Source organism: Onychostoma macrolepis, chromosome 07 (assembly GCF_012432095.1).
Source record: "Onychostoma macrolepis isolate SWU-2019 chromosome 07, ASM1243209v1, whole genome shotgun sequence".
NCBI lineage: Eukaryota > Metazoa > Chordata > Actinopteri > Cypriniformes > Cyprinidae > Onychostoma > Onychostoma macrolepis.
The window spans coordinates 34,103,431-34,118,784 of record NC_081161.1 but is presented as its reverse complement, the minus strand read 5'-3'; the positions used below and the strand labels follow the sequence as shown (position 1 = coordinate 34,118,784).

Here is a 15,354-nt window from a genome sequence, read left to right as displayed (position 1 = left end):
TTCACTAATTTGTAAAGCTCAGTTATCTTTTGCTGCACATCAGAAGTATATTCTTTGGTTTTTCTCGTTGTGATGGATGATTAAGGGAATTTGGGCTTTGTTTTCCCTCCTATTTATATTTCTCTGAAACAGGAAGCTATGGCTGGATAATTTCATGTTCATAACCACCCTGGAGTGCTCAAAATTGTGAATATGAATGGGAATACACATCAGAGATACAGTATTTTACTCATAAGAATTTCTAGGGGTACCAATAATTGTGTCCGTGTATTAGAGAAAAACATTTATTTCATAATGATATTTCCCCCATTTTAAATTCTTATTATCTAATGAAAGGTTAGATTTTTGTGAATTCTTTTTAAATAAAAGATCAAAAGGATTAACAATGCATATTAATTTTCACAGCCTTCTTTGATCATATTTATCAAGGGTGCCATATGACTGCATATATATATATATATATATATATATATATATATATATATATATATATATATATATGTGTGTATTAATTAATAATTAAGATTATATCTTAGTTATTACATTATATAAGATTATATAATTAACTCTTAATTATTCATATATGTGTGTGTATTTCCCCCCCAGATACTACCCAGCACTACGAACCCTGGAACAGTTGGAGGAGAGTTGTTTGCCTCAAGCTGGATCATATCGTTTCTGCAGCATCATGTCAGAGAATATCCCACACCTGCGCACGCACATCAGAGACGTCTCCATGTCTGACCTCAAAGACTTCCTGGAGAGCATCCGCAAGCATTCGGATAAGATCGGAGAGACTGCCATGAAACAGGTGTGTGTGCTTGTGTGTGTGAGAGAGAGTGAGCGCTCATGTCTGAGTAATGCCTGGAGGTGTATCAGAACTATTCTTTGACAGCTGCCTCATGTGCTCGCATCTGACCTGACGGTCACAGCTGGGTTTCAACACGAGGTCTCTCAGGGAAGGACACAGTTCTTGTTCTTCGGTAGTTTAACGTTAGTTTTTTTTCCCATTTTTCCTTTCATCTTATCTCTGACCATCTAGTCATCTAGTCTGGAGGAAAAAGAGCTACCAATCTGTTCCGAATCAAAGATCGTTTCAGGTCACTTTTGTTTATGCCAGAGGAATCGTGGAACACTGTGTATGGACACTACTTCAAGGACAGTGCACGGAGACACGGAGAAGACCCAGGGAACACATATGAGAAAAATTGAGTGGATTTTTCGTTGGAATGCAGAAAAGTCCTCTGCTTTCTTTTAAACTTATTAGACCAAGATGGGGTGAGGAGTGCATTAGAATATGAAAAGCCAAATAGACATTAAGATCTCCCAAGCACTATAAAAATCTGGCTGGCTTTTTTCTACTCGCTTGAACATATCTTTCTTTACTTTCTTCCTTGTCCTTCTTTACTGAGGAATAAAACTAGCCATGATAGATGTTATTGTGTCAATTCACTTATTTCATTTTTCTTTTTCTATGAAGATCCAAGAGTCTCACAGTCTGGAAAAACCTGATTTTTTTTTTTTTTTTATACTTCATGTGCATTTGTATACATTTTTATAAATACACATTTTTCTAGTTTTGTCAAATTCTATTTTATTTGGTAAAAATTTTAAGTAAAAATATATTTACAAATTCTTAATCACAAACAAAAAGTTATAGAGATATTGAAGATTGTTGGACAGTAGAGGGCCTTGAAGTCAAAGAGATTGAGTACCGCTGCCACTTGGTTAAAACCACTCCGAGACACCTTAGCATCATCAATGCTAATTTTGCACAAACAGTCGCCACCCTCACATTTTCCTTAGAAAGTTCTCCGCTCTTCTAATCACTAGCAGTTCCTCTCAATATGGATCGGTTGCTGATCCTAATTATAAAACAGTGAGGAGTAAAAGTAGCCAAAAAGATGTCACAGAAGAGTTCAAATATTCCTCACTGAAAAAGACCAAAGCCAGGCATGCGTGTGTGTGCATGTGATGCTGTGCTGTAACACGTGTTCACTTTATTTGTGTGAACCTTTTGTTAGTTACATCACAATACTTTCTAGAACACAAAAGCATTGATACTTCTAACTGTCATTTTTCAGTAGTTGAAGCTGGTTCAGGTTTTTTTCAGAATAGTGTTGATTTTCCAGGTGTAATGCAATGAAACACTACATGGCTGGTTTTTATTTCATATTTTATTGTGCATGCAGCTTTACAGCCAAGCGAGCTGAGGAGCTCTCCTAAATGGTCTTCTGTCTTATATGAAGCGTTGGAAATTCAACCCATTCTCCTGTTTGTTCAGACGAATCGTTTCATTTAAACAAACCAAGAAATGATTCACCCATTTAAGTCCCTGTGCAGAAGTGTGACATAATGTGTTCTTTGAATAAAATATTTAGTTAAATTCTGCTGTTTCCAGCTAAATCCTATATGTTGGGATGCACTGTACTTATTTATTTTTAAAGATTTATTTTTGGCATTTTTGCCTTTTTATTTTGATAAGACAGTAAGTTTTTGAAAGAAGGGAAGTGGGAGAAAGAAGGGGAACGGGACTAGTAAAGGTCCACAAGCTGAGACTCGAAGTGCAGCGGCACTATACAGTATGTCGGCGCAATGCCCACAAGTCTGTCAGCGCTGACAGTCTTCTGTTTAAGTTTTAATCCTCATTATTTGTGTTGCTGTGTTTATGAATGATATAATCATGTAGTTTTAAATTTAACGACAGATATTATCCTACCAGCTTTTTATGTAGTAATGTAGTTGGCTGCTTTGTGTTTCTGGGACTAGTTTTGTAACTTTTTCTCAATAGAAGCTTTACTGTACTTTAATCACTTCAAATTATGAGTAGCATGTAGCTTGGAAAGCTAGAGTTTCAATGTAGCTTCCCCAACACTGGTTTCTGGAAAGTTAATTTTGTCTCTGAAGAAGAGGGCAAGTTGGAGAATAAAACAATAAGTGTATTCATCCAGGTAGGCAGGACTGAGGTACAGTAGATGCATGTTCTACTAGCAGGTTTTAATGCATTCACGACGTTCTGACATGAGTAAATGCATGTGGACACCATGAGTTGTAATCAGAGATACCCGTTTGTTCTGTTGCTGGTCTGCTTCCAGTCGCCCCGGCCCAGCCTTTCGTTCCACTTTGTCCCTTTTTCCTCTCTCCTCATCAGCCTGTGCCCTGGTCCATAGTTTGAGCAAACTGTTGGCTTCCGAAGCTCTGGTACTTGGTGAGTTTCCACCGGTCCAATCTGGATGGTGGGGACTGTTTGGTTTGAACTCTCTGATGGTCTGCTCTCTGATTCTGATCATCTGCTTTGTTTTTCAAAGGGAATTCACATCTATTAGTTTGTGTTAGTGCCATGTGGTAGCATTCACATGAAAAGGTTTATATTTGCATAAGAAAGTTTATTTTAAAATTTAAAGCGGTCACTTTTTCCCATTTAGTTTTTGTAAGGATTATTTACAGACCTAAAACAGGAATATAATTGAAGTTGTACTCTTTATGAAGACAGAAGCAAGATTGCATGCTTGTATTCATCAAAAGTAGTTAATGTTAGTTTTCCGAATCACTCTCTTCTTCACAAATTTGCTCCTACATTATATCTCCAGTATAGTATATACAGTTAAATAACTGTTTTCTATATATGTTTTAAAGATCTGTTTATTCATGTGATTTATTCCTTCCAGCAAAGCAGAATTTCAGCATGCATTACCCAGGTCTTCAGTGTCACATGATTCTTCAGAAATCATTTTGATATGCTGATTTGGTGTTCAAGACACGTGTCTTACTATGGAAAAAGAAATATTTTGTATTTACTGTCACTTCTCATCAAGTTCAGGTTCGAATAGTAAAAATTTAAAAATTTACTACTTGTATTGTGTTTGAGACCTCCTGGTGCAGTGGGTCATCTGTGTTCAGTATTGGGATTTATTGAAGCGATTAAGGGAGTAGAAAAGAAAGGAATCACGTAACGGGGTGAAGGGTAGATTGCACAAGATGGAGTCAAATTGGGAACAATCGGTCAATATGCCACTTTTTTTTCATAAATTTCTACTGACCGTAACAAAACCCCACAGAGAGCCATGCAGATGCGCAAATAAGTTCTTGTGCCATTTTAAACCATTTGCATAAGCTGTAAGGATTAATCCCCGAGTGTAATATTGGTTGGATGCAAGGTGGAATAGATTGCCAAAAAGATAATGAAACACACTGGTCCATGTGATTTTGGTTATGTATTTTCTTAGGTGCCTGTCCTACCCTTCCAGTGGCCTCTGGCTTAGAGTAGCTAATTGTACTGAACTGTGTTCAAACTGTTGAACCACACGCTTTGCAGCATGCACAATCACCCAGGCAAATGCACGCACATACTTGTGTCAACATCACCACGTGGTGTCCTAACCATGCGTGGCTGTTCGGGTTCAAAACGTGGTTAACTGCTCTTCCTCCCACCCCAGCATCCTTCACCATCTCCCATCACGGACTTCCATTTGACCCAGATTCTGTTCACACTGATGCGATCCATGTTTGACCTGGTCTTGGCCGCCAACTTCAGCTACTGCTCGAGTCTCTGAGATAAGCCTTGATCCAGGGTACGGCTGGAGCTGATCTTCAGCTGCTCCCTTTTGGGAACATACTGTTTGAATGAATCGTTCTCCTTTGGAGCCTGACTTCGTATCCCCAGGTTTATCTACAAATCAAAGAGAGAAGGGATGTGTGTTTTGGTGGAAACTGCAATGGGACCTCAAGTATCTGCTTTAGCTGAGAGATTCCAGGTTCAGTCTACATGTCGATTGGCACCTATTAGGTAACTGTTAATTTAGTGCTGGTTATAAATTTCTGATCATGCCCAAATATGAAATTAGGTTGTTGTTTCCAGTTCAAAAGTTTGGGGTTAGTAAAAAGTTGGTAAGAATTTGTGATGTTTTTGAAAAAAGTCTCTTATGCTCACCAAGGCTACTTTTATTAGATGAAACAGTAAAAATATTTTAACAATTTTAAATAATACTTTTCTAATTTAATATAGAAATAAAGCTGAATTACAACAGCCACGAGTGTCACCATAATCTGTCACACAATCATTCCAATATACTGATTTGGTGCTCAAGTAACGTTTCTAATTATTTTCTATGTCAAAACCAGTTGTACTGCTTAATATTTTTGTGGGAAACATGATTTCAGGTTTCTTTTGAAGAATTGAAAGTTCCAAAGACGAGTATTTATTTAAATCTATTTTAGGTATATTCTATTTTATGTATCAGCGTATTGTAGTGACTTTGGGATTGTTTTTACTTTGAGCAATAAGAAACCTGCCCAAAACACTATAACAACTGCATAGCAATGTGCTAAAAAATCTCAAGAGTACAGCCAAACAACCACATACCAGCATCCTGGCATTGTGTCAAGAAGTTTAACATCACTGACTTTTTTCTTCAGAAAATTTCAAAAACGTTCCCATTTATTTCTTGCCTTGTAAACCAACAGAACACCCTTTATTTGATCTCAATTCACCTTTTTTCCAGCAGCCAAGGCTCTCCATCTTGTAGTTCCACTTGCATCCAGTAGGTGGCAGCAGAGGTCATTCCAGACTCTGCCTGTCTCTGTTGCTCTGTAATATCTCCTGCAGAAGTGGAATGTTGGTGTAGAGTTAAACCAAAATTCAAACTCCAGTAACCTTTGAACAAAGTGGCCATCCAGCTGGCACTTGCCTAAGCCTCACATTCCTCCTATTAAAGTTTGTTTTCTTGCATGTCTTTGAGTCTTGTAAGATTTGTCTTCTTGGCGCATGTTCACTTGCGTGTGTTTTTTGGCTGTAACCCGGCACGTGCTGATTAGAGCAAAGCTATGGAGTTGTTCCTCAAAAGTAAACCAAGTGAACGATAAATCAAGCTCTAATGTCACCTTGCACAAGCTTTCTGTTAACTTGGAGAATCAATCTGTAACACTCTCTTAGGCTTGATTGCTGACACAGACGCTGGCTCCTGGTTCTGACCTGCGACTTCTCCTCGCAAACAGATGTGACTGCTCTACTTACATGTTGGCGCTCATTGTGGCCTTTTTTCAGCTTCAGTAGTGGTTTCTGCTGTTAAATACAGGAGGGTGCCGTCGCTTTTTCTCCTTTTTTGTGGGTTTCTGCTCCAGTGGTTTTGTGGTAGAGTGACGTTGGAGACGTTCTGACTGTAGAAGCTAGAGAAGAATGGATCGGGTGCTCTTTGCTGACTGATGAAGAACAGAGCGCCTTGTCCTCCCATCATTTATGTTTCACTTTTCTTATTTGACTCTGTATTTGTCCACTTCTTAGTCATTTTTGCCCATCCATCACCGCATATTATGGTCACATTGTTAGTGTAGTTTGGAGAAATACTTGAAGTTTCCACGTTCTTCAGGCTGATGTCACAAGACAGATGGCATTGCTACTACCACCGAATACCTTTGGGCAATAAATCGGTTATTTCAGGGCAAGACCCTCAACCTCAAGTGGATCCACTTCCCTTTCCACAGCAGAGATGGCTTCTCTTGAGCCTTGGATGGCTTTCCTTCCCTCCTCCATGCTCCGTTCTTCCATCCTCAACTCCAGAGGAGCGAGTAAGCGCGTGAGCGAACCACTAATAACAGAAGGCTGTTTGTCTAGGAGCTCTGTGATCCAGACTTGCAGACTGGTTCCTATTCCACTGGAAATTAGGCCCAGTCTCTGAGCCTGTGATTGTTTTAATTCCACTAACAAATGATCTGAAAATAAATATATTGGGAGATCCAGTGCTGTAATAATGGCTCCATTGTAAGATGTGGAGCACAGAGAGTCTGTGTATGTGTGTGGAGTACTGTATATAGAAGTGGTTAGTCAAAGATTATGTTATAGACCTCAAGTTTGAATTTGAATCTTCTTTTTCTTTTGAATCTTTTTCCCCCCACGTCCCTTTTGTTCTTTGTCACTTTCAGCCCATTTCTATTCCAGTTTTGTTTTATTTAACTCTGTTTGTATATTTCGTCTGTAGGAACACATCTGAACATTTAAATGACAAATGTTTCCACTAGCTTCAGAATGACTGCTAAAATACTCACTTTGTCTTCTGCTTTGTGTTGGTTAGAGGTTGGTTATATCTACTTATTTGAAAATCATCACCTTGTCAAGCAACATTGTTTTCCACAGGCAATCATATGAATATTCAAAACTGTGGACAGGACTATTAGTAAGTCCATGCAAATTTTTGTGATTGAACATTTAACAAAGCTTGAGTGTTCAGTGGGAAACCTGTTGAAAACTGACCCACTTAGCAGTAGGTCACATTGTTCTTTTCTGAAGTTTTTTTTTTTTTTTTTTTTAATCAAAGAGAACATGTTTACTTGTTGTAGCTTATCCACACTGTGCATAAAATTGACGATTACATGGTCAAAAAGCATCATTAGAGAAGCAATAATTAAATGTTGTTTAGGACAGTTGTTACAACCCTCTAAAACAATTTTGGCTGAAACTGAAAATTCTTATTTATTTTTTCAGTTGCTGAAATGTTAGTGCATTGCTAGCTTAAGGTTAACTGATGGATTGGTTAAACTTTTTTTGCCACTAATATGGAAATTTGTCTTTGCCTTTTCATATTTACACAGTATATAACAACACAAAGTTATGGTAAAAATTACGGTTCATGCAGTGTAAAAATAACTACAAATATATAATTCGTTTGAGATTGTAGGGAAATTTCATTTACGTCTTTTGCAATGCTTCTGGGAAGTTGGAGTTACAAATTACTAGGGCTGTCCTCTAATAGTCGACTACCTGTTAGCTGACCAGAAGAGGCTTGATCGACCAAAATTTTATTAGTCGCTTAGTCGCAGAAAAAAACAAACAAAACCCCCCCCCCTAAAATTCCACATTGGCGAAGTCACGCAGATCGTTAACGGCTGGTCTATGTGGTAGTACATCGGGCAGGACATCCAAACGCTCGCCTGTCATTCATCAACCTCAAATATGGCTTATCATCTGAAATATGTAAGTAGCAGCAACTTTACATGGCTGCTCAATCTAATGTTAAGCCCAAGAAATGTGCACTGTTCAAGTGTCTGTGCGGAGCGTGGAAGCTGAATAGTAGCGCTCACTAAAGGACAGATGGAGGAGCTGGTGCGTCACTTGCTCATAAAATACTCCCTCATTTTTGGTAGGGCTGCCCTCGAGTAAAGATTTTTCTGGTTGACTAGTAGTCGTTCATCTTAAGCATTAGTCGACTAATCGCACGTTTATTGATAAAACATTTAAATCATAATAATGTGCCTTTAATTGCCTACATTGCCTAATAAGTGCTCAGGCGCACACACGGCATGTGCTTGCCATGGCACACCAGCAGAAGTAATGATTATGAATGTGTCAGGGAAAAACAGTGAGGAGTAGTGGGAGAGGTGGGTGGGACAATAAATCGATGTGGCGATTTATCGCGATATTTCTGGCAATGAGGCGTTATTGATACTCTGGCACAAAGTATTAGTATTTTTTTAAACATACAAAAGATCTAAATTCATACCTACACTCTGGCTGTTCACCACTTTGGCTTACCGGAGCAGCAGTAATGTTACCTCCAGACTTCTTGTGGTAGCGCTTCCCAGATTGCGAATGGTCAGATGAACGGAAATTGTCATTCACAGTGAAGAAGAAATATGCGTAATGGCAGACCAACAACAAATCAGAGATGCACCAGCGTCTTATGTTTATGGAGATGAGAACTAAAAACTGCCCCGGGACAGCTATCAGCGTGGACTATAGGCACCGATCACGTTATTATTAGATTCGAAAGATGTATTATTCTTATCTGTATGACCAAAAACGAGGGAGTATTTTATAAGCAAGTGAAGTACCGGCTCCTCCATCTGTCCTGCAGTGAGCGCTACTATTCAGCTTCCACACACCGCACAGACACTTGAACAGCGCACATTTCTCTAGGTTAACATTAGATTGAGTGGCCATGTAAAGTTGCTGCTACTTAAATATTTCAGATGATAAGCCATATTTGAGGTCGATGAATGATAGGCAAGCGTTTGGATGTCCTGCCCGATGTACTACCACATAGACCAGCCCTTAACGATCTGTGTGACTTTGCCTAAATGTATTTTTATTTATTTATTTTTTCTTTCCGCGACTAATAAAACTTTGGTCAACCAAGCCGATTCTGGTCGACTATTAGGGGGCAGCCCTAATTTTTGGTCATACAGATAAGAATAATACATCTTTTGAATCTGTAAAGACTCTACGTTTATTTGTGAAAAAATATTACGTTTTTGTAAAATAATGTGCTTTTTACCGTCTCGGTGTATGCTTGCATTTAGACATAAAAAAATATACAGTGCCCTCCAAAAGTATTGGAACAGTGAAGACAAAATTGTTCTGTTGGCTGTGGAGTCAAGACATTTGCAAATATGATGAAAAGATGAATATGAGACAAAACTACAGAATGTCACATTTTATTATTGGGTGATTCAACACATACATGTTTTACCAAATAAAAAGAACAGCACTTTTAGAGTTCATCCCACTCATTGATGTGAGAATAAGTATTGGGACAGTTGAACCTAAGGCAGCTATAAAAGATTAAAAGCTATTATTTAGTTGCAGATCCCTTGTGCACAATCACAGCAGTGAGTCTGTGACCCATAGACATCACCAGACTCTTGGTCTCATCCTTTGAAATACTTTCCCCAGCCTTTAATGCAGCCAATTCCAATTGTTGCTTGTTTTGGGGAGTTTCTGCCTTTACTCTCCTCTTCTTCTGGTGAAATTCATGTTCAATCGGATTTAAATCTGGAGATTGATTTGGGCAATCTAAGACTTTCCATTTCTTTGCCCTTATAAACTCCTTGACTGAACTGGCAGGGTGTTTTGGGTCATTGTCCTGATGCAATATGAAGCACTTCCCAATTAATCTGGTGGCATTTTCTTGAATATCGGTAGGCAAGATGGTTTTGTACCCTTCCAAATTCATTGTGCTACTGTCATCATACATCATACAAGTCATCAGTAAAGTTGAGAGAGCCTGCTCCAGAGGCAGCTATGCATGTCCATGCCACGACACCACCTGCACCATGCTTTACTGATGAGGCTGTATGCTTGGGATCATTGCCGTTCCCTTTTTTTTCTCCACATTTTTGCTTTCCCATCACTTCGATAAAGGTTCATCTTTGTCTCATCGATCCATAAACACAGTTCCAAAACTCTTCTGGCTCACCTTTCTGCTTTTTTGCAAACTCTAATCTTGCCTTTCTATTTTTGGAGCTGGTCAGAGGTTTGCATCTTGCTGTGTAGCATCTGTAATTCTGTGTCAAAGTCTCCTGAGGATGGTAGATTGTCAGAGCATCATCCCAGCTTTCTGGAAGTTGTTGGTGATTTTACAGACACGTCTTTTAGGGTTAATTTTCACAGCTTTAATGATTTGTCTGTCATCAACTACTGTTGTTTTCTCAGCCAATCAGGTCGTTGTTGGTTGCTGGTATCGCGGGGGTGGTTTCCAAACTCTTAATTTCTCCATGCCCTTCGTTTTTGCTATAACTCTAATTGACTTCCTCTTTTCTTTTAGCATCCAAATTGCTTGCTTTTCTCTCAAAGTCAGCTCCCTCGTCTTCATCCTGGTTTGTGTGTGTCATCATCAAATGCAAGATTCAGAATGCAGAAGTAATGGATGTAACTGATACGACACATTCCCTGTTTTTAATATCTGTAGAATTAATGCAACAGGACACAGCTGATCACTTAGAAAGACCTGTGAGGCAACTGTTCCAATACTTATGCTCACATCAGATAGAGGGATGAAACTCTAAAAGTGCTGAACTTCTTAGCTGGTAAAACATCTATGAGTTGAATTACCCAATAATAAAATGTGACGTTCTGTAGTTTTGTCTCATATTCATCTTTTAATCATATTTGTAAATGTCTCGACTCCACAGCCAACAGAGAAATTTTGTCTTTACTGTTCCAATACTTTTGGAGGGCACTGTATATCTATAGAGAGTGAAATGCCTACTTTCAAATGAACCAATTCAAATGGAAAACAAATATTCTCGGAGTATGGAATCCATATGAAACATGCATACAGGCGCATCCACTTCGCGGAGATGATGAGTCTCTTAAACCGAGAACCAAAAAAAGCACTAGTTTATCAATATATTATTAAAATGTTAATGCAGCCTCCTCACTGTTTTTCCCTAACACATTCATAATCATTACTTCTGCCGGTGCGCTGTGGCAAGCTTTATGCATGCGCCTGAGCGCTTATTAGGCAATGTAGGCAATTAAAGGCACATTATTATGATTTAAATGATTTATTAATAAACGTACGATTAGTCAACTAATGCTTAAGATGAATGACTACTAGTCGACCAGAAAAATCTTTAGTCGAAGGCAGTAAGTTCTGTACAGATCACATAACATCTTAACAACTAATAGTGTTTTCTGGATGCACATTTAATTTTTCACAAGGAACAGTCTTCTCTCATTTGGAATTTTCCATCACTGCATTAACAAAGTTAAATTCTTATTTAAATCCTGAAATTGCTTCTGTGGATAACTAATGTCTTTCTTTTTTAAATTCAGAAGTTGTGGCCCTTCAAGGGATGCTAAATGGAAGGAATTTTTGTAGCGTTTGTTTCTTTTTGTTTGCCATCCTGTACCCCATCACTCTGACGCAAATGCCTCTACTTAAGATGAGGGGACCGAAACAGACAAGTGGAACACAGCAGCCAATGAAGCACAATAGATAACACACCACTGTAACATACTGCTATGGTTTGCTTTTGTGGTTTTTAAGTAGAATGTTGGGAAAAAAGTGATGCTTTTCTTTCATGAGAAGATCAGGACCACCTCTGGGCACCACCATACAAACCAAAACATTGAGATATGTGATAAGTATGAACAATAATGAACTTGATCATTGGGTTGAAATGTTCACATCTCTTCCTTTAATGAAGCCCTTTAATTCCGATGCTCTTAACGGGAAGGAATTCTTGAGTTGCAAAGGTCTCTTCATGTGCCACCACCTGATACACCCTCGCTATGACGCACATGTCTCTACTCGAGATTAAATGAGGACTAGAACTTCAGACATGTCTAAAGAAATAAATGGAGCACAATTCTAAGATGAATACAATGACAACACTCTTACGTAGTCCAATTAGTGCATTTAGACCTTCTCGTTCTCAAGATGAATAATCAGAATAAACCGTTTGGTCTTGACTCCTTTTTGAGGAACCGCCAAGCAGCTACAACATCCACCTTGCATCCTATTGTCACTGCTTGGTTTCTGTTCTGTTGTCCTCATGGTGTTGACGTTTCCTCTCCATTCACTTTTTTTTAATAAAGAGGCCCTTTTTTGCTTTAAGAGCCCTCCAACCCCGAATCTTGCTCCTCACCAAATAACTGAGGGGTCTGTAAGGAGAAAGTTGCCTGAGAGTTGATCGTAGTTTTGACGTCATATGGTGTTCGTTAAGGAATAGTGTTCTATTGAGGAAAACTCATTTGAATTCTCACGTTTTGCATATGGGAAGTCCTTATTCACAGGTGCCTTTCTCTTTGTTGGCACTGATGGGAAAGACGTGCTTTGTCAAGTGTGTAGCACAATATCGCTATTGACTTGGAATTTCACTGGGAAAATGATTGACATAAGCTCAGACTTTGTTCCTTCTTGAGTGCATGTAGGATTCTGCAGTTAGTGAATTTTTTTCTCTCCCCATATTATATTAAATATAATATATATTTAATTGTTATAGAATGAAGTGTTGTATGCACTTTTTAAAGTTGTTTGCAGAAATTAGTATTATTTTGAGATTTTTTTTTATATTTAGTGAGATTACATTAGAATTGTTTGTTTGTATGACTATGTATGTGTATATATATACAGTTGGACAAAAAAGTATTTAGTCAGCCACCAACTGTGCAAGTTCTCCCACTTAAAAAGATGAGAGAGGCCTGTAATTTTCATCATAGGTATACCTCATCTATGAGAGACAAAATGAGAAAAAAAAAAATCCAGAAAAATCACATTGTAGGATTTTGAAAGAATTTATTTGCAAATTATGGTGGAAAATAAGTATTTGGTCAATAACAAAATTTCATCTCAATACTTTATATACCCTTTGTTGGCAATGACAGAGGTCAAATGTTTTCTGCAAGTCTTCACAAGGTTTTCACACACTGTTGCTGGTATTTTGGCCCATTCCTCCATGCAGATCTCCTCTAGAGCAGTAATGTTTTGTGGCTGTTGCTGGGCAACACGGACTTTCAACTCCCTCCAAAGATTTTCGATGGGGTTGAGATCTGGAGACTGGCTAGGCCACTCCAGGACCTTGAAATGCTCCTTACGAAGCCACTCCTTTGTTGCCCGGGCGGTGTGTTTGGGATCATTGTCATGCTGAAAGACCCAGCCACGTTTCATCTTCAATGCCCTTGCTGATGGAAGGAGGTTTTCACTCAAAATCTCACGATACATGGCCCCATTCATTCTTTCGTTTACACGGATCAGTCGTCCTGGTCCCTTTGCAGAAAAACAGCCCCAAAGCATGATGTTTCCACCCCCATGCTTCACAGTAGGTATGGTGTTCTTTGGATGCAACTCAGCATTCTTTCTCCTCCAAACACGACAAGTTGAGTTTTTACCAAAAAGTTATATTTTGGTTTCATCTGACCATATGAATGCATCCAAATGCTCTCTAGCAAACTTCAGACGGGCCCGGACATGTACTGGCTTAAGCAGGGGGACACGTCTGGCACTGCAGGATTTGAGTCCCTGGCGGCGCAGTGTGTTACTGATGGTAGCCTTTGTTACTTTGGTCCCAGCTCTCTGCAGGTCATTCACTAGGTCCCCCGTGTGGTTCTGGGATTTTTTTCTCACAGTTCTTGTGATCATTTTGACCCCACGGGCTGAGATCTTGCGTGGAGATTATCAGTGGTCTTGTATGTCTTCCATTTTCTAATAATTGCTCCCACAGTTGATTTCTTCACACCAAGCTGCTTACCTATTGCAGATTCAGTCTTCCCAGCCTGGTGCAGGTCTACAATTTTGTTTCTGGTGTCCTTTGACAGCTCTTTGGTCTTGGCCATGGTGGAGTTTGGAGTTGGACTGTTTGAGGTTGTGGACAGGTGTCTTTTATACTGATAACGAGTTCAAACAGATGCCATTAATACAGGTAACGAGTGGAGGACAGAGGAGCCTCTTAAAGAAGAAGTTACAGGTCTGTGAGAGCCAGAAATCTTGCTTGTTTGTAGGTGACCAAATACTTATTTTACCGAGGAATTTACCAATTAATTCTTTAAAATCCTACAATGTGATTTTCTGGATTTTTTTTCTCATTTTGTCTCTCATAGTTCAGGTATACCTATGATGAAAATTACAGGCCTCTCTCATCTTTTTAAGTGGGAGAACTTGCACAATTGGTGGCTGACTAAATACTTTTTGCCCCACTGTAATATATATATATATATATATATATATATATATATATATATATATATATGTATATATATATATGTATATATATATATATATATATATATATATGTATATATATATATATATATATATATATATATGTATATATGTATATATATATATATATATATATGTATATATATATATATGTATGTATATGTATATGTGTGTGTGTACATGTATACTTCTCCTCAGACAAGATTTTTTACACACGTTCCCTTTCACATGTGTATTTGTTTGCCAGGCACAGGTGCAGATCGCTCGTGACAATGCCGTGACGTCACAGCAGCGGTCAGCGGGTGGACGGAGGATACGAAAGGAAGCGTGCTCAGGCACAGAGGTGGACAGAACTGGAAGCAACCCCTTTTCAGAAAAGGATTCTGGGATACTGCATGTGGAGGATGAAGAGGAAGATGAGGTGAGAGAGAAAAAGATTTATCTCAGGAGTCACAATAAAACCATTAAGCATTTCAACTGATTTTAAGCCTTTGTCACTATGTTTGTGCCCAGGCAGTTTATGAAACCAGAAAAAGAAAATTCATATAAATGCCTCTTTTTGGGTATTATTCTCTTTTTCTTTCTATCGCAATCCTTTATAGAGATGGAAATCATAAGGAATGTAATGATTCTTGTTCTGATTCCTCCTAGTGAGGAATTTTTTAGTGCTTTTGAGATTGATTATATTTTTATATATCAAATAGAGATGAACCGATCATGATTTTTCATGGCCAGTTCTGCTTGCCATTTTTAAAACAAGAAAATGAGCTGATTCCAATACCGACTGCCATTTTTATATATCTGCCTTTAGTGTGTTTCATCTCTGTGTAATGTTCTGTTTATAGACGGTAATATTTCCCCACAAATTTGGGAAATGATTTCAATGCATTTTGTGTGCAAATCCAGAACAGAGATTTGC

At 38.5% G+C, this 15,354-nt stretch overlaps 1 protein-coding gene across 6 annotated transcripts in view; it reads left to right on the top strand.

Moving 5' to 3' along the window:
* Nucleotides 1-15,354, top strand: part of exoc6b (exocyst complex component 6B) — a 98,567-nt gene that overhangs the window by 17,620 nt on the left and 65,593 nt on the right. For all 6 annotated transcript variants that reach the window (XM_058780609.1, XM_058780611.1, XM_058780606.1 and 3 more), the window contains exons 6-7: nt 607-811; nt 14,683-14,856. In XM_058780609.1, coding sequence (XP_058636592.1) covers nt 607-811; nt 14,683-14,856 — 379 coding nt within the window. The remainder of the gene's footprint in view (nt 1-606; nt 812-14,682; nt 14,857-15,354) is intronic.